The sequence below is a fragment of the Aythya ferina genome (genome assembly GCF_964211825.1).
Source record: "Aythya ferina genome assembly, chromosome: 8".
NCBI classification, from domain to species: Eukaryota; Metazoa; Chordata; class Aves; order Anseriformes; family Anatidae; genus Aythya; species Aythya ferina.
This window is the reverse complement of record NC_140304.1, coordinates 28999977-29020415: the sequence shown is the minus strand read 5'-3', so window position 1 is coordinate 29020415 and position 20439 is coordinate 28999977. Positions and strand designations below refer to the sequence as shown.

The 20439-nt window shown below is 44.1% G+C and overlaps 1 protein-coding gene across 1 annotated transcript; it reads right to left on the bottom strand.

The window, feature by feature from the left end:
• Nucleotides 1-1616: 1616 nt before the first annotated feature.
• On the bottom strand, nucleotides 1617-20109 carry C8A (complement C8 alpha chain). Its single transcript, XM_084527880.1, has 11 exons — nucleotides 19864-20109; nucleotides 17712-17808; nucleotides 16619-16763; nucleotides 15573-15717; nucleotides 13839-14028; nucleotides 12114-12314; nucleotides 10627-10867; nucleotides 6588-6716; nucleotides 5665-5822; nucleotides 3367-3589; nucleotides 1617-1858 (listed from the first exon to the last, which is right to left on the bottom strand). Exons 1-11 carry the CDS (start codon nucleotides 19980-19982, stop codon nucleotides 1707-1709), a joined length of 1800 nt encoding a protein of 599 aa, XP_084384006.1. The 5' UTR covers nucleotides 19983-20109; the 3' UTR covers nucleotides 1617-1706.
• Nucleotides 20110-20439: the final 330 nt, after the last annotated feature.

Genomic DNA, 20439 nt, shown 5'->3' with positions numbered 1-20439 from the left:
TTACCTGGAAAGGCAGGGTTGGCAAAAAGGCCACAGTTTTATCACCCATTTGCCCATGTCTTAGAAATATGTCATAGTAATTTTTCACTGAAAAATCAAATCTCAGTGCTCTAGACAACATGGTTTGTTGTTTTCTTATACAAAAACAGCCTGCAGTTTCATTTTCGAGCAAAAGAGAAGAAGCAGTGAAAAAATTGTCTTACGGCAAACATGCACACAAAAGAAAATATGGGGCCAGATCTTCAGGTAGCATAAATCAGCTGCGGTGAAAGAGCTACACTGATTTACATCAGCTAAGTGTCAGACTCTAAATCACTACTGACACGCTGTTGAAAAACAAGCATTTCCAAGAATCAGAGCTGTAGCTGAGCAATTTTTTTTTCACTAAACCACGGTTCCTTTCTACTCGCTCTTTCCATTCAAATGTATATAGAAGTGCTCTTTTGTGCTTTGAGGTTTTGTTGCTGGTGTTGCTTTTCCTAATGCCTAATTCCTTCTCAGGGCTTTTTTTTTTTTTTTTTTTCCCTTTCCTTCCTTGCAGTGAAAAGCACAGTGAAATGAAGTGCTGCTCGCCTTCTGCCCACCCCGTGTTTTTGCAGCAGTTCATTAAGAGCACTGAGCTGCAGGCTCTGGCCGCAGTTTCTGGATGCAGTTCAATAGCATGTGTATTCTTGTGCTGAGATTTACACCTTACATTCAAAATTAAAAAAACATAAATCAAGCAGCCCTTGAGCATCTTCTCTGGCTCTGGGTGCCTGGGAGATAAAATGCCCTTGTGCCCATACTCAGTCCATCACTGATCTGAGAGAGGAACAGCCTTCACGTGTGCGTGAACATCCTCTGTGGAACAGTTTCACTTGAGCCTCTACATTTATTATTTTATTTATTTATGTAGTATTTCTCATTAGTTCAAGTTCGCGTTTTGCAATGGCTCTTCGGTGTCTTTGGGCTGAAGCTTCCTCCCATACAGATCAGCATATGGCTTTGCTGAAAACGCAGCCCTGTCCAATATGCTAGACTTAAAAATCTGACAGTGCCAACTTATAAAAGTTTCATGGTACATATGTCAATACCAACTGCATAAAAATGCAAGGATCATGGGCTTTTAATTTGTTTTCCAAAGGCAAACATAAAAATTTCTGTGACTGAAGCTGACTTAAGTAAACAGTTTTAGTAAATGTATTTCATGAGCAGCAGGAGCCCCGTGGTCACGCAGCAGCAAAGCCTCCTGTGCTGGTTCTCCACCACCTCCTGCATTCTGGCAACATGGCTGTGACATGGTGGGGACACCAGTGCATCTGGTGGGGACACCAGTTAACACAGTAGGGACACCAGTTAACACGATGGGGACCCCAGTTGATACAATGGGGACACCAGCAGACCTGGTGGAGACACCGGTGGACCTGCTGGAGATACCAGCTGACCCAGTGGGGACACCAGAGGACCCAGTGGGGATACCAGTGGACTTGTCCAACCAGAGCACTGGTAGATCAGCGTGCAGCCAGGCATGCATGCAATCAGCCCGAGCAATTTGTCTGGACAGCAGCTGGGTTTCATACAACAAATCCAGCTCATCCCTCTACGCATGTAAATGCAATGATTTGTCCCCAGCGTAATTCAGTTGCAGAGTTATGCCCGCTGTATTTATTGCCCAGCACAGACACCAAAACACCTTGAGCACGTACCGTTGGAGAGCAGTGCTGATTTTAGCATGCTTTGCTCTGCACGCTCGTCCCCACGCAGGGTGCCCCACCGTGCTGCGGGGCAGGGTTGTTGCACTGCCGGCTGCGCCTCCTCAAGCCCCCCTGGCAGGGAGCCCAGGGCGACCAGCAGCTCCAGCGCCCGCTCGTCCCAGTGCCTGAAAAAGCATATTGAATAAGAGGTTGAACCAAACTATAAAGTAAAATTAAATATATATATATATATAAAAGCAAAATATAAAATAAAATTAAGTAGAATTAAGTAAAAATTAAAGTTAAAATAATAAAATAAAATAAAACAAAACATACTGCAAGCTCTTCCTTTTCCTCCTCTGAAGAGCTGCCATTTGACTTCCCTTTCCCAAAGGGCTGCTGGTGGCTCTCTCTGCACTAACTTTCCCACCTCCAAGCAAGGCAGAGGGACAAATGTCTCCTAACGTCACTGTCATGGAGCTGTTCTGAAAAGTCTGCCTGTCCCTTTGGAGACAGGTCATTTTGAGGCTTTTTCATTACAGGACAGACTGAGTTGTCAGGAGCGTTCGATACTATAGATCATGGTGGCACTCCTGAATGATGGGAGTGCTTGATGGCTGTCATTTACTGTCGTTTTTTATTTACTCAACTGGCCTTCATTCCTGGCTTGGGCACTTTATTAATCCAGACAGTAAAAATGGATCTGTGTGCTCTTACTTAGGGCTGGATGAAACGCTGGGGTTTCTGTCTGCTGAAACATTGGTCTTTACAAAACTGCTTTTGGTCTTAAATGAGTCTTGAAACTAAAAATCCGCTTCCTTTCAGTAAACTGGAAGCTCCCCCCAGCACTGCTAAAAGCAACGATGCTCAGAGCAGCTCACAGGAACATAGTGGTTTTCCATGTACCTCATCTCAAGCAGATTCCTTGGATTTGGAGACAACTCAAAGAACCTGATTTTTTTAATTTTTATTTTTAAAGAAACCCAGTTTTGAGTCACTGAACCAGTGCTTTTGAGTTCAGCTTCATAAACCATCTACCCAGCTCTGCTCTTAACTCCTTAGCTCATCGCAGGTTTGATTTTCCAATGGTGAGACCCTAAGTAAGAGCACATAGTTGAAGGCCTGGAGCTCTGCTGGAACTGGTCTGAGGATGAATTTTTATCCTTATCTTTTTTTTTTTTTCCTGCCAGCTTCAAGTGCTGAGATTGGGAAATTTTCATCATCACGAATCAGGACACAAATGTCTAGAAATAACCCTGGCATTTTTTTGAAACAAAAGAGCATGTTCTGAGGTTAGCTTTTTATTGCCACCCATTTCATTTTTTAGAACAGAACATAAAGTAATAAAGCATAAATAAAAGCCTGTTACTTGGGGATGTCACTTTTTTTTTTTTGTTCCCTCTCCCCAGATTAGTTGCATATAATTAAAATGTTTCTCTGTCTGAGGGGAAGCCTGGCAATTTGGCCAAAACTTCAGTTTTGGTGGCACTTCACTGGAGCATCACTTCCCAGCCACGTAGCCTGACCCTTTCAGCCTCCCTTCTTTTCCTGCCTGCCAGGGTTTGCACTCCTGCCCTTGCAGCAGGCATCCACATCAGGATGCCCCAAGTGCTCCAGAGAATCGCTGTGCCCAGGACGTGCCATGTCAGTCATCAGGGACCGGGTGACAGTCTCATTCACACCAGGGCCTTACCTGGGCGCTTGCTCTGCTCACAGGCATGGCCCTCGTACCCCGGCTGGCACTGGCAGACACACGTGTCACCCACCAGGATGGGCTCGCCGTTGTTCTGGCACGGTCCGCAGCGGCAGGCGTTGAACTCCTGCAAGTAATCATCCAGAGCCCTCTTCAGGTGCTGCCGCTTGGTTTCCATGTTGGTGAGGTCACTCCTGCGGAGAATTTCGTGGATGGGTTGCAGCTGTGCAGGACAGAGACAAAAAGTGGAGTTTGGGGTTTTCATCTAGTCATAGGCCCGGGTGTTGCCAGGATGCAGTCAGGGAGCAGGGAGGTCGCTGGATGAGCTCGGGGCTGAGAAAAAGCGTGTTTGTCTTCCTTGACAGCTCCATATACACCATGAAAATAAATTACCACTGATAGACCTCAGTGTGAAACCAAACCTCTTCCTATCTTAGGGGTTTTGCAGGGTTGGCTTGCTCTGGAAGTTCAGTGTGGACCCAAATCATAAATTCAAACACCCCAGAAAACCCATTTTTTGATTAGTTTCTTAGTGCTACCATAATGTCAGAAATTTTCTCATGCTTTTTCCCTTTTTGAAACAAAACATGTAGGTAAGAGATTTGGACAGTGGGTATCATCAAAACTTAACACCGACCTGCCACTAACGGTGACCAGATCATGAACGATCCAGTAAAGGCACAGCGTGGAGACTTTTACCTGCCTACATTTTACCCTTTGTTGCAGTGAAATAATACTGAGCCATCTACAGCTTTAAAAATATGACCAGCTTGTAATATTTCCAGTGGCAAATTGCAATTCTTATATACCATTCAACAAAAATAGCCCAGTGTGGACAACTGTAATTGTAACCTGGCTTCTGCTTTCAACCTATTATATCGAATCGATTGGATTAGCCAAAGGGCAGCAGGCCCCAACGCTGGTGGCGCCGTTCTGCCTTTCAAAATGCGGCTCTTTGGGGTGTTTTAAGCATTCAGCTGTGTTTAGGTTGAAAAATCTCAGCCCTTCCAGTTTTACCAGTAATAAAAATGAACGATAAGCTGCGAGCTCCAGGCTGATGCAAGGACATATTTATAAATATGTGTGCCTGGCTGGGAATTGGTAGACAGTGGTCCCAGGGCAGTCCTGGGCATCACCTCATTGCACAAGCACATGGGGAGTGATTCGTGGGGAGGGCCAGCCAGGCTTTGGGAAGGGCTCTTAGACATATTTGCACAGACCTGTTTATCAAATGAGCGTGAGCTGCAGATAAGAGCGGCTGAAGTGGACGTGGGCGTTTATCGGCAGCCCGAACTGCTGCTGGTTGCACAGAGGTTGCTGAGCTCCGAAAGCAGCCAACAGAGAGGTCAGCATGTGGTTTACTGGAAAAGTGCAATAAGCTTTGCCCAGAATTGATGGGAACTTGTGAAGAAAGGTGAATAACCCGCAGCATGCGTTCAGCTGTAAACGAGAGCGCTTGTACTTTAGCTGGCCTTTCTGCCACCAGGGCGCTGCCCAGAAAGATTCCCATTTCTCCTGACAATAACGCAGATCATTCCCAATTCCACCTGCCCATCTCCTTTCTTCCACGGTCTGGCTTTTCAGCTGTGTGCCTACAACTGGTGATGAGAAGGATGTTGATGGCAGCGCATCTGTGCCATGACTGAGGGCCTTCCCTCACACCACAAAGCCCCGTGGGATGCCTCAGTGACCTTCCCATTTTATGGGACATCCAATAAAATAGGAGGCAGGAAGAGAACTTTGCTGATTGCGATCACCACAGACCCTCTTAGCGGAGCATGGAGAGACAGGACTCACCTAAGAAAGTGGTGTCCCCTCCTCCATAAACTCCTGGAGGCACCCAGAGCGAGACCCACCATGGTGTGCAGAGGTCAGGCAGAGCCACTGTGTCTCTGAAGCAGGTGCAGTGGAGGGGGGGCATCTGTGCAAAGCCTTCAGCTGGGGGGTGGCTGCCTCCCCCATGAGCCCCCTGCTTATACGGGAAGGCAGGAGCATTACGGAGAATAATGGGGATGGCTGCAACTATGGAGAGCCGTTCATTGGCAAGCTGCTTGGGGACACATCAAAAACTTAACTCGGCACTAATCCAGCATTAAGCTCCTTGTCTGTCTCCCTGCTGATGCTGTCGGTGGGAGATGTACTCCCCATTGTGAAATGAATAAGAGGTTACTAGATCAGTGGCCCATTACATTTAATCTTGTTCTGTGATGGGATCACAATAAAAATACGAAATGATCTGCTCGACTACACTTTCATTCGTTATAGCGGCAGAGTTTCTTCAACTGCAGAAAGCCTTACCTCAAAATCAATAATAGCAGGATTGTATTTTAATGACCTTCCCCAGCGACGATACATGTTGCCGTCCCAACTGTTTAAGAGCCCTCCACTGCCAGCAGTATCTCCACCTTTAATCCGGGGAATAATATCTTCCACGATGGCATTGTGGCTCTGCTCATCTGAAAAGTTGAATTACACCCATATATTTAGTTACAATTTCCACGCCTACTCTGGAAACTGAGGTGATATCAGTCACAAGGGGGGCTACCACAATGCTGTGCCTCCCACATCAATGGGTGCTCTGCCTCCCCCTCAGCCTTGTACAAGGCAATGGGGTGATGAGTTAAACATCCCAAATGCCCTAAAACACTGCAGCCCAAAGGTCCTGCATGGCCCCAGCCTTTTTGTCTGGTTATCACTAGTTAAAGTGATTTACAATCGGTAGCTTCCTGACCTCTTTGAGCACTTTTTATGGCCAGATTTGACTTTAATCATCACCGATGTTGCCCTCTCTGGACCAGTGTTGGGACCATGGGGCCCAGCTGGGGCTCTGCCATGTGTTTGGTCCAGACTGGTGGCACATGGGACACATGCAGGAAGGACCAGAGCCACAAGACATTCCCCAGGGGTGCTTAGGGGAGAATTGGACCTGATTTTAGTGTTTTCTCCCAGGTTCCTCACTCTTGGCCTGGGCTTGCTAAAGGGACCGGAGCTCCCCAGTCACCCACTCACCCAGCAATGTGCATTTCTGTCCAGACGATGTAACTCCAGTTCCTTTCAAGAGGAGCCAGTACTGCTGGGGACTTGGCCCTGAAGACATATTGGTCCCACCTTTGGGCCTGAGCTGTGCCTGAGGATGGCACTAGAGCACCCTTTTCACACCCCAGCGTAACCCAACTTCTGTCCCCTGCCCCAGTGGCCACAGACCTATTTCCCCAGCGTACCCTCATCCAGAAGTTTTTTATTATCACATTGAGAGTATGACATGGATGCTCCCACTGCCAGCCCATACTTGCTGACCGAAACGCCAGCTGAGAGGCCAAAACAGGCCATGACTTCTTCGGAGCGGATTTCTGCAAAACAAGAAGGAGACCAGTAAAAGCAGTGGCTCTGTTCATTTTCCTCCTGGTATCTTTCATGTCTATTAAGAAAATACTCATCTAATTGCATGGTCTGCAACTTGAAGAATTATTCCATGGCAGAGGACAGGCTTTAGTCTTGTAGTGACAAAGCCAAACTTGTATTGGGGTATGTTGGGCCTACTGCACAAGTGAATAGGGAAACTTCCTTGACATAAAGCAGTGTCCTCAGGAAGTATTAGAAGAAACTGAATATCTTAATGCAGGGTTTCAAGCATGTATTTCATTGTTCAGCCTATTTATTTAAAAATAAAAACTTTTCCACAGACTAAGTCATAACTAAAGCTGGGAACAGCAGTTGAAATTAACGGATCCTAGCTAATTTCCTAAACTGAGGGTCTGACCCGTGTATTAGCAGCTTAAGCAGCATCTTCGAGTAGCAACCTGCAAAAGTATTGTGTGCTGAGAGCTGCAAAGCCTTGCGGCACGCTGCTGTGCTGCTGCCACCAGTACTGCCGCATACATCACCCAAATTTGTAACTGGAGACCCATGAAGTGACTGCAGAGGGGAGAAGCGAGCTAACGAGGTGGCTTCACCAAGGTAAGCAATGCGCATATTTCACACAGCCTGTTTTGTGGTTGTTTTTTTTTTTTTGTACACACTTCAGCCTCCTGCAAATATAAGGCTGTCTTCTGGAATAGTTAAAAAATCCATTGATTTCAATAAATACAGGTATTGTAAGTAATAGGTAACGTTCGTGTTGCTCTTTTTGTCAGAGGATCTTAAAGTGATTTACAAAGCAGCCCGGCAATCAATACCACCCTGTTGGAAGGGAGGCACGGAGGTCAGCAGGATTTGTGCATCGTGGCTTAGCAGTTTAATGATCGAGGCTAGACCCAGAGTGCCGAGCTGCTCTGCCTCACCCAGTACCGGGGATCAGAGCCTCATCTTGCTCGTATTTAAGACCCTGATCTTAATTAGCTCCTGTAGCTCCTGCTCTGTGGGAGAGGCCAGCTGGAGCTGTGTGGGCACGGGGCTGCACGTTGGCTTGGAGAGGGTGCTCAATGTCCCAGGAAAGGGAGTCCAAGTCCTGGAGCCAAAGAGGTGGGACCTGAAGCATGCTCGAGACTTCATGGAGAATTACATCCCAATGCAAAATGGGCCCCTTGAGGAAGATTAAATGTGTAGCACTCAATTACTCGTAGTAAACTGTTCAACAGTTGTAAACGCAGTGGGTAAAGTTCATTCACCCAAAGCACCGTGAGTGATTGCTCATCTTGGTGTTGGAGTGCCATAAAATTAAACTTGAGGAACACCCTGATTAATTGATTTGCCATGGTTCCTGTTGAGTAATTATGTTCAGCAAGGGTCTGTCAATACAATTTGCTATTGGTTGCAGCAAGATCAGATCTTGATAAATGAAAAGTGGTTATCACTGCAAAAGGGTGGTCATAGAAAATATTGGCACTTGAGGGGGGAGCCCTGATAGTTTTTTATAAGATATAATTTGTGATAGTTGAATGTGCTCAAGTGATAAGATTTACTGCTGCATTTTGAATTAATCAGAATATATGAAGACTCTTTCTAATTTACTCTGAGCATAATGTTTCTCCCATAAATGTTCTTGTAATGTGTGAACACATTATACTGTTTTCTGCTAAATAATAGAACCATAACAATCTATTTTAAAAACAAGTAATGAAAAATATTGATGGCAGAGCAACAAGGGACCTCGTTCTGACATATGTATTTATTTCACTCATGACCACATCCATAGAAGCCCTTGCAGCCTGAAAGCTAGAAACAGGTCTGGCTGCAGAACTGCCATCCTAAACGTTGCACAAGTGGGTTGTGGTCTCTTCCTGGGTGTCCAAACCCAGAAGGTGATTTCATTTTCAAAATTAAAGTTTCCCATATGCTTAACATCCAGCTCATGCCTATGCCTAGCTGGATGCTCAGTGACCCCCAGGTATCTTTCATTTAGAGAGGACTCAGCCTGGGGACGTTATTTCCTGGATACAAATGGCTTAGTCACCAGTCTAGGGAAAAATAAAAAATAAAAATAAAGGAGCATATTTTCTTTCAAAGCATTTAACACGTAGCCTCCTAGGTTAGGTGAGCTCTCAGGATGCATGAGTGGATCTGAAGCTGGTGCTGCTCAGTCCTGCAGGGTCTCAGCAGTACATCTCTAGGCATCTGCAGAGCTTCTAGATCATTATCTGAAGCTCTTGTTTGCAAGATTTGAGCACTTATACCCTGATCCTGACCAACCCTCAGGAGACATGGCTAATCCTCTTGCAAACACAGCCTTCAAGCATGGTGGCGATCGCCAATGGGAAGACATTTTTTGACTTGACAAATGTGGACTTTCTAGCAGAGTCTGAGTTAGATGAAAATTATACAAATGTGCTACATTAAAACGAAAATTGCATCTCTACTGGGGCACGTTTTTGTCTTTTGCTGAATTTCAGCATCCTTCTTTCCTAAAAGAGGGCATCTTGTAGCAGTAAATCTCCTCAGATACACAACAAGCACAAGATAAAGTAAAATAATAGCTTCCCTCCACATGCTCTTCATTCATTCTTCCTCTGAAATTGGCAGTCTGCTTCCTGAAGACTTGCTTGCCAAGATGTTATTCTTGTTCTATATCACTCACTCTTCAAAGTGAATAAATGATTTGAAGAGGCATCATGTTTCCAAACATTAGTAGTTCAGGGACTTAATGAAAATTCTCTCAATTGGTAGTTGCTCACAGGAAAAAAAATGGCATGGTTAACACTCACTATGGAGTGTATGTATTGTTATCCTAGTTCTGATGGTACAAAACCATTTCAGACTGGAAGGTCCATGGCAGAATTTGGGGCAGACTCATGGAAATCAATGGAATTATAGCAATTTGCACCAACTGTGACAATTTACACCTGCTGTCCAAGGTCACAATTTTCTTTTGCATAAACATTCAGCCTGAAGTTACCAAGGTGGAGTTACCCTCAGAAGATCAGGGTGATTATGTTTAGGCAAAGTGGGATCTATTGCACTGTCAACACCTTTGCAAAAGTCGGCAATCTGGTTAGTGTACTGAAGTACCGCATTATTGTTGTTCTGCATCTTATGTTTTTGATTAGGAAAAATGCTATGCTTTAGCTCTCCAGTAATGGCTATTCTTGTAGTCCAGATATCTGGAGCGGATATTTCATATAACTGAGATTTAGGGGTATGGCTCTCCAGCCTCATACACTCTAATTTGTTGAGAACTGGAGCTAACAGAGCTCTGTTAGTTTTCAGATATGACACTAACCAGAGTAAAGTGGCAGTGGTATTGCCAAGTGCAAAGCATTATTTCCATTTACAGAAAATTGAAACTCTCACTACCAGGATGCTAAAACATCAGTGGGCTATTATTCTTTACTCTGGCTGAGTTTGCAGTCTTTGAGCATTCATAAGGATGGCCAGAACAAAGATAATAAGCAGTAAGAGAAGTTTAGAGAAGTCTAGTAAACAACACTGAAAAAAGGGGAGAAAACGTTATTCATATTCCTTCCTAAACTATAAAAACATTACCCAGATTCTTCTGAAATTAGCTCAGGAAGTAGTTTGTGACACTTGAGCTTCTCCCTTGCTATGCAGTGAGTTGTTCATTCATCTCATAAAGAGCACATGGATACCTGTACCCCATGCCAACTGTGCATTTTTGGTGCCTATCACATAATAGGACACTCCAGCTACCTTGGCAAGGAGAGGCCGATGAGTATCCACCCTCCCAGGGCCCAGGGAAATGATGGGTGTGGGGAGCAACCAGATGAATTATTCAGGTGGGCTGGACCCAATCCATGGTCTCTAGGTGGGAAATGCCTGGTTTAGAGCAGAAAGTTGTGAGCAGAGAATTTTGTGCATTATTCTAACCTTTTCGTCTCATTTCCTCTTTGTTAACAACAAGGATGTACTCAAAGACACCTCCCATAGTGCCAGATGTCATGAAATGGGTGCCATAGTCGTCGATAAATTTGGCGTACATGCCATAGTTGTATGTGTCTGGAAGCTCTTGCAGGGAGAGGAGCATGTCTTCATCCAAAACGATGTTGTTCCTTCTCATCTTGAAACGGGCCGTCTGCACCTTGGTCACAGCTCTAATGAATCCAACATCCTGTGGGCAAAGACTGCCAATCAATATTCACTGAAGAAAAAAAAAAAAGTAATTTCTAGGCTGGTTTGCAGAGGAAAACCTGAATCTGTAACTGTCACTGTATGTTAAGGGCTTGAAAAACAGGCCAACTTCAAAAGAAATCAGTGGCAATTCTTTTTTTCAATGTCTTTTTCTTGTGTGTGGAGGGCAGAGTTATGGCGTGGGTGCTTTGGGTTTTTTATTGATGTGCAAATTTCTGCTATTTCTGGTTTTTGTTTCCATGCTGTTTATGCCTTTTTTTTTTTTTCTTTTATTTATTTATTTGTTGGCAGCCTTGACCAGTGATGTGGGACAAAGCAGCAGGGGGATTCCCTGGCTGGGAAGGTGCTGACCCAGGGGGATTTCCTTGTTCTACCACCAGCTCCATGGCTTCTCCTCTAGACTGGCCATTACCCCAGGCAAGGTGCCAGTGCAACAGGACCAGCCCCTTAAATGATTTCTCCAATAATTGATCATTGTTCAGCTGCAAACATCGTGTGAGTCTAGACAAGTGCACAGTAAATACTCTAATGGTGCCAATTTCAAACAGCTTTTAAGGGCATTTCAACTCGGAACACCATCAAAGTAATTATTCTGTATTGTTTGCTGTCAGCAGCCAAGAAAGAAGAGAAGACAAGGATGGTATATGTGGGAAATACCAGCGTTCATGTTATTAGATGGGAAAAAGCACCACAGCTATTCCATGATTTAAACTCATGAGAAATAAACCTTTTTAATGGAAACTCTTTTTTTTTTTTTTTTTTAATATAATGTTTTTTTAACCTTTCTTCAAAAGTAACATATTTCCCTATCATAAGGCAGCTTGTATTAATTGGAACAAGATATATTTGCTACTGGAAATCATTCCCCGAGGAAAACTGTTTTGATCAACATCTTGATATTTCCTCCTCCCTCATCGTCACTTTAAACATTTTTTATTTATGTGCTTAACGTAGCCATGAAACAGGATGGGGTGAGATGACATGTGTTGTGGTACTTCGTAATTCAATTTTATTCCCACTCCCTGTTTGCTAAAATGTAATAAGAACAACAAACAGGATTACTAACGATCATACATTTGCAATTACACGAACAAATTAAGGTACAATTGCTATGTGTTAAAAAATGCAATTAAGAGAATAAACAGACGTAACTTACAGCCAGACCATGCAATGCACAGATGACATGATTGGAGTGTACGCGTCACTGATTTTTTATTTTTTTTTACCTTTGCATTGTATTCTGTGAAATTCTTCAGGGATCCTTTGCCACGTGATAAAGAAAAGCCAAGGTTTAGCTTTACAGGTACTGATTTAGGTCCAATCCCAAAGGTTAAACCGCCTCCTCTGCTTTTACTACTTCCAACGGCATTAAGCAGATCTTTTGAATCTTCATAAAACTCAAAAGAGAATCCAGAATCAGCATGAGCCTAAAGTGAAAGGAGCACACATTAATTTTTCAGGCATTTTCCTTCCTTTTTAACCAATATTTCTTTAAGGAGCAGATCATACCTCCATTGAGGCCAGTGATGCTCCTGATGGCACCAACACTGACTTCAGTGAACACAGAATAAAGAATTCAGTCATGAGCCATTTAATTTGGAAATATGTGAGAGATGCAGATAAAGCCATGCATTTTGTGTCATCTATCTCCAGACAGGGGAAAGGTTTGTGTTTGGCCCCAGAAAGCAATGCCATTACAGGTAGATCTGGTAACAGTGTCTAGTAAGCTACCTTGACACTTTCCATTATAAAGCCCTCCTTCCAGTTCCCTGCAACTCTGCCAAATCCTGACTATTTGGAGTGAATTTTTTTCCACTCCTGCCTGCTTCTGGATGAATTTATTAGGAAAAAGATTCAGCAGCGGTGATCCAGACACTTACGAGGGCAACATCAGAAAATAAACATTGTTCTGCCTGTTTTAGAGAAGTGACCTTTCCCTTGACAGCTCTGCTTTGCCAGCACGTGGAATTTAGCAGCCTTGCCGAGTCTGGGCTGTGCCATTTGCCATCTCTATAAAAAGCCAGATAAATTTTCCAACACTGAAAAATGGCATCTGACATGGTCGTGAGTGTCTTCCTAGACCCAGGCAGGTACAAACTCCAAAGTCAGCCTAGATGTGAGACATTCTTGAGCATCCCTCCCCATGTGTCTGTGGTACAGGTGTGCTTCCACCAGCAGCAGCAGGTAAAAGAGGGAAGAAAACATTGCTGGTGTGGTGGGTCTGTCTGGGTTCAACTGGGGACTAAGGAATTCTGCCTGTGGTGAGCACATGAGAGTCTATTACATTGGACTTTTAGCTGTAATATTGCCTTGGAATAATATTTATTTCATTCATCCATTGCAAAAAAAAAGCATGACAGATGCTTTTTTTAGCTGTAGCGAGGCCACAGCTCCTACTTAGGACACGGGACACCCAGCTTAAGTCCCCCCTCTGCTAGGTTCAGTTTCAAACATCCAAAGTCAGATGCCACCCCAAAGCACACAGGTGTTGTGATACATGTTGTGATGGCTTTCAGGATCTCTGTCTCACTCAGAATTCAGATTTATGTCCCTTGTAGCCATGCCATAGACTTAAATGCTTCCAAAGATTGAACTGGTAGCATTGTTCCTATTTTACACATGGCCAATTTCATCCCCGGAGAGGCAAGTGGCTCGCGCAAGCTCTACAGCTCATTAATAGCAGAATTTAGTAAAAAAACATTTATCTTGGCTCTGACTAGGCCAGAATAAGCAGTGGGGATGCCTGGGTGATAAAGCACGTTAGTGCCTTGATGTGCCATAAAACTGCATTTATATCACCGATTGCCTGTTGTCTTGGGGACAGCTGGAGGAAGGTGCCTTGAAAGACAACACGCAGCGAATTCTCCTCGATAAAATGTGCACAATACCTTTATAACAAGTTGGGCCCTTAGCTGGGAAAACTGCCGAATTTGACCACCCGAGGTACTCACTAGGAACTGGTACACGTGGAAGTTGTAAGGCTTGCGGAAATACTTCTCGTCGTCCCCGTAGTAGAGGTGTTCGCAGGCAGCGTCGTACTTCAGCTCCCGCCACTCCCCGTTGTAGACATACTCGCAATGCCCCCCCCCAAAATTGGGATCGTACACGTACTGCTTCTCCTCCTGTGTTAGGATGTTGTATCTTTGAAAAACATAACATTCAGAATGTTATACTTTTTTGTTTTTGTTGTTGTTTGGTTTGTTTTTTTTTTTTTTTTGTTTGTTTGTTTTCCCCAACAGACACTGTTCCCGTTTCTGTTCTCCTGACACTACAGCACTGCATGTAACCTATACTCAGGTCTCTGGCTTAGAACTGAGATTACAACGATAACCTGAGGTTTGGGTCTTCTCTCTCTCTTTGCTGTCTCCTTCCCAAAGCTAACAGGAGGCATTGTTTCAGACTCAGATCCTAGAGATGGAAGAAGTCAGTTTAATTGTCCAGTCCATCCCCACGAGTCCAGTTGTGAAAGTCCGACGGCACTGGGATTCCTCCAGTCCCAGCAAGGCTTTCACAGCCTGATGCATCTCCCTACCACAAAGTGTTTCCTGGCAGCCTCTGTAATTGTTTCCTATCTTAATTTCATCTCCTTCCTTTTAATAGCAGTCTCATTTCTCAGTGGAGTTAGCACCCTCCCTAGACTTGAAGCCTCCTGTTTTGCCAAGTCACTTGCTTATTATTTCCTCACGCCTTTCTCCTCCTGCTTTCCAGCCATCACAGCTGCTGCCCTCCCAAATCCCGCCTGTTACTTAATATTCCCTGTAATTCGATGGCTCAAAATGAAAGCATTATTCAAACTAGACAGCAGCATTGCTCCTCACAACAGGGAATCATCTTTAAGACCAGGATAGTAAATGCTATTGCTTTTGTGTGTTCTGCGGAGAAAACAAATCAGAGAGCAGTATTAAATGCGGTGCTGACTGCAAATTAATAGATGTCTTGAAAAACTTTTGATGGACTTTCCCAGGCCCTGGGCCAGAGATGCATTTATCTCATTGACTCAGGAGAGTGTTGGATAGGAGAATTATCCAATGACTGGTTGCATTGTCATACCATAGCTCATGCTCTCCAAATGAAACTAAGCGGTTGTGTTAGGACACAGGATTTAAAACAAAAATTTCACAATAGGAAATTTGCCTTTAAATTCATGCCAGTCTTCTTTTCTATATTGCATAATTAAAATTGGAAGCTGAATAGCCTAAAACATTTTCATGCATAGAAATACTTACTTCAGCTTATTTCCATTTGGTGCTCAGGCTCTCTGCCCTCAATATATACTCTGAAGTCCTAAATCCTGGAGCCATTTTCCATAAAACTGGAAGCCACCAGAATGCTGCACCTCCAACACTTACTGTTTCCTTTAATATTTGTTTCTATCAGCTATGGAAAGGACTCAGAGAACTGAGATATATTGTTACATGAGCATAAAGGGTACACTCACAACTACCGAGTGTCTGAGAGAGGCCAAGGTCAGGCAGTAAATCTGAGGAGAATTTGGAGTAAGAGCTGGGCTGAGCCCTCCAGCCTCTGACACAGCTACCCATGGCTGTGTGGGACGGACACTCTCCTTTGGGTTTTGCACAGCACGGTATTAATTCATGGAGTACTGTTCTTACTAAGCAGGAGCAATATGAAAACCTTCCTCCTGCTTTGATTGCTAGAGTAGCAGCTATTGATTAATTACTCACCCCTGTGCTGCTTTTTCAGACCCTGGGATTGGGAACAGGTCTTCACAGGGGCTTTCAATATCTTCATCCTCACAGTTATTCTCATCAGACCCATCTCTGCAGTCTCTCTCACCATTGCACACAAGATGTCGTTTAATACAGCGACCTAGAATGCATAGGGACAGGAGATCCCTTGGTTGCTTTCAGGAGAACTTTTTGGCAGCCTGATTTTGCTGCTCTGCACACATATTTCAGTGCCACAGGAAGCCATGCTGTGCGTTGGACACTGCACTGCTCCATCAGGAGTTTATTGCAATAACCATAGCGCAAGAACAGCTGTTTGCAGGAATCACAACCTGAAAGGACCTTATTTATTTATTTTTTTTAATTTCTGGGGGTGAGGAGAAAGCCCTGACATGGCAGTCATGGAGGGAAGTGGTGGAGCAGCAATGACATGCTCCAGCTGAGGAGCTGCCCCCAGAGCTGCTGTGCATTGCTAAATTTCATTAGGATTTTCATTACATGCTCAAGGTGGGAGCTCAAGCCACTCGTGCAAAAGGAAAAATCTGCCAAGGTGAGCCAAACGTCCCGAGAACAGCCGTATCACATCCCAGTCCTCAGAGCTGGGAATGGCTAAAAATAAATAATTCACCCCAACAGATTGCTGGTTGGGTTCAGGACTGAGCTGCGTTATTCTCAGGGAGAGGAAGCGTGTGTTGGGGGAGCTCTGGTGCCCACAGAGGGGGATGTGAGCGCACAGCACGGCTGTTGGAGCAGAATATTTCTAGAATCTTTATTCCACTGAAAAATTAACCTTTTCCATGTCACACATGCCTTCTTTTCGCTCCAAATCGAAGTGTAACATGGAAGGACTTCTGTAAAAGTGAAGAAAAAAAACAAAGATGGGGGAAATCTCATATTTTTCCATTTCACCATCCTGCTGGCCAGCCTGAATGCATTTTGGCAAAGCCCTGCCCACAGCAGATGCCATTCTGTCCCACCAATGTCTGACCCACTTCCCCTCGGTCTGTCCACCCGAACCTGGAGTCTGAGCCCCGTTCACTCACCGGTCTCCTCGCACCGAAAGTCCTTCCCACAGCTGGGGGCTCTGGTGCAGGTCTCCTCAGCATGGCAAGCTTGCTCATCCCAGAGATTCCCCACGCAGCGCTGCCCTGCGAACCCCGCGGGCTGCACCAGCGTCCGGTACCGGTGCTGGGTCATACAAGAGAGAAACACCTAATTCATGTCCCCCTGGCATTACCACCATGGGCAGTAATGCAATTATACCTATAGCTTTTATCTAAATTGTTATTTCTCTGTGCAGTCCTCATATGCATAGCCTTGTGCGTAAGTGTAGGAGACTCAGCAGAGAGGTGGGCACCCAGGAGAGCTGCCCGAAGTTAAAACAAGTGAATTTGGGGTGGACTGGAATGACTGTTTTTAAAATCTCTTCCTATTTTATACTTTGGAAGCAATAAAGAATTTTTCCAATCGCACATTTTGTACTGGAATGTAATGGGTTCAGATGGACATAGACACTAATTGCAATGCTGATTCTGAAACATAAACATTTCTGATGGATTATTAATGAGGATTGCTGCTCTTAAACCAGGAAAAAACAAAAAAAAAAAAAAAAAAGAGAGAGGGAGAGAACAGCCAAATCATTTGCTGATTATAAGCACAGGAACAAAAATACAGGGATATAAACTAAGCAGAGAGCAAAATTATGTCAGGTATTTGAAAATAAATTCTTGAATTATGAAGACATATGTGAAATTATATCGAAAATTGAGAACGGGACCTGACGAATGAAGGTTGCTTTTAATTTCTTTTCAGTAGAATATTTGCATTAAGAATCAGGGGATACTTAATTAAATCTGAATTTGAAAAGGAAAATCTTGGCCAAGTATTCTGGCCTGATTCTTCCACCTTTTGCCTTGATTTTGTGTTTTGCAGCTCTGCTGCCTTAAACAAATTTATTCCCTGTTTACACCAGGGAAAGTAAGAGCCTCTCTATGAGAGGAGCACCTCCGTCATATTTGGATGAGTTTACGGGATGCTTCAGAATGATGAATATGTATAATATATATAATTAATGTGTGTACATCCTTGTTGCAGACACATCTGAGGATAAATGAATGCATAATGGTAGAGCCTTACTTTTTTCTCTTGGCAAGGAAAGCAATCAGTCCACGCTGACCACTGGCTCAGCTGACAGTTGACAGGAGCTGGGGAATTAACATCTCTGCTGCTTCTTCTGAGGAGAAGAGAGAGTGGTCTAAGGGCTTTGAAGGTGTGCTTTAAGAAGTGTTGGAGGCCAGCAGGGAGAAAATAATCTCTGTGTGTTCTTCCACTAGGAACTCATTTTGTAGGAAATGGACACTGGGGTAGACCTTTAGTAGGGTTGGCCGTCCTACCCCGGCTGCCCTGTCCAAGAAGTCCACCCTCAAAATATGGTCTGGGGCAGCAGGTGTAGGACCTGAGCATTTTGCCTCTGGTTTCCTGCTCTCCTGGGAGATCCTAGCTCTTTCCAACAGTTGGATTGCAATAAAATGTATGTACACCATACACGAGAGGCCAAACGCCCTGAGAGACAGAAGGAATGTCCAGAAAAGACAGGTTTTAAGGAAAAGCTTCTTTAGGACTTTCTTCTCTGGAGTACCTCACAAACTGCAGGATTACTGATGTTTGTCACCTGGTTTGAAATCAATCAATTTCACTTTTTTTACACCATTCTGAATTATCAGTATTTTTCCACACAGGGTTTGATGCCCATGCACGCTGTAGTGGGAACGGCTGCACCAATGGTGCTGAGCTGCAAGCCATGAGGCCGTGCTGACCACGAGGATTTGTTGGCTGACTATTTCTAAAAGGAAATACCTAGATTCTGTGAAGGGGGAAAAGTTAAAGAAAGAGTATAAAAAACAGAAAATGGCAAGAGTTGTGGATCACAATGGTCTCTGGACATACATGTACATTGAATATTGCCGTACAGTAGCAAGAAAATACTTGTCTTGCTACCCAGCCCTGTCATTATATCTCTGTGTTTCTGTCCCCACTCCTACAACCTTTATTTTCACATGTTTCTTTGTCTTGAGGAGCAGTCTGTGGCATTAAGAAATGACTCTCCAGTTGCCACAGCCTTCTAAGCATTTTGAGGGGTTATTCCAAGCCAAAACATTATTATCATTATTTTGGTGATTAACTAATGAGCAGTCTGTTTTACTTATAAGACTGCAGCCCAAAGAGAAATCCCGATAATTAGCAGAGGTAGGGAGCACGCTGGGCATTCATCAGCAAGGCCACCAGACGAGAGGCACAGCGGCTTGGGCAGAGAGCCTGTGGGCACAGATCACCCACCAGGAGAACAGCGGGATCCTGGAGACACACACAGTGCTGGAGGAGGCACCCGTACTGATCCCTCCCGGCTCTGACAGGAGGTTTTGTGGGCCGTGTCCTTCAGCACTTCACCAAGCACTTAATTGGCTCACCTTCGACTGGATTTCACGTTTACCTCTTCATTATTCTGCCTTGTTTGATAAGTTCATCAAACATCAAAAATCTCGTCTTTGTTCCTTTTCAAAAGGGATTATCAGAATAAGCCTACATAATTAAGTGTATCACTACCATGATTTTTTTTTTTTCCCTTCTGCCTTCTCCTAGTCTTCACATTCCAATTATCAGTGATACCTTTTCTTGATCCTTCTAAATCACATTTGCTTTTACAACAATCCTGAAATTAATAACTGTAGGAAAAAAACAAACAAACAAACAAAACAACTCTTCTATCACGACACTGTAGCTTTAGAAAAAAATAACTTGTATATCCCTTTCCTTCAAAGCTTAAATGACACTTGTATATGTTAATAATATTGTTCAGAGAAAAAAAAAATAGAGGTACATGATTCTGGCTTGGATTGAAAATTGGGTTGTGTACAAGCACATGTTAATTGTCAAATGCAAAATAATTATTATGAGAATGAATAGGAAAAATATTTCTTTGTAAGTCTTCCTGTGTAAGGAATTCACTCCAAGTGCCCCAAAATAATACGGTGATTTTGGTAAAAATGTTTAAGCAGGCTTAATAGTCATCTGTGAAAGAAAACCCATTGTGCAAACAGTTCATATAAGAAGGAATTATGATTCCTCGCTTGGGCTTGGATAACGGCCAACATTTTTTTTTTTATTTTTTTTTTCTGGAAGCTGTTTACAGAGAGCACAGTGTGCACATGCCTCAAGTCAAGACGAAATTGATGGGCTGACTGACTGGCCCGCAGTTTCTGTACGTAAAGCTGGGTGGAAGCAGACTTACCTCTGGGAAGGCGCCGCCACCGGCTCCCCGTGCGCCGCAGCCGTGCCCCAACGTGCTGTTAGAGACAGCGAGCATACAGCAAGAATCAAAAGAGAAACCTGACGCAGGCTCCACTGCATTGTTTTTCCATATGTAAACGTTTGCTATTAATTAGCTGCAAGCAAAAGCTTGAGGCTTTGGTAGGCTGTGGGGACAGCGCTGCTGGGAGAAGTGCGGAGCCCCCCGGGCGCAGCACGCTGCGGTAAATCATTGACGACAGCACCCATCAGATCATGAAGAATCAGGACACGTCCCGGAGGCCTTTGCCCTTTTGGAAACAAATTCCCAATCTTCTGGCAAGGGAATATATTAAACTGTTTGACTGTTTCCACATGGAAGTCAGTCAGGCCCTGTCAAGGCAGTCATGTTTCTTACCCACCCTGTACCCTCCAGTTCATTTGAAGGAGGAAACCCATTTTATTTCCCACAGCACCTGCAATTTTGTCCACTTCCCAGCACAGCCAATTGAAGATTCTTACAAAATTCTGTTATGAGGGACACGTACCATCCAGATACATCACGGAGAGGTCAGTTCAG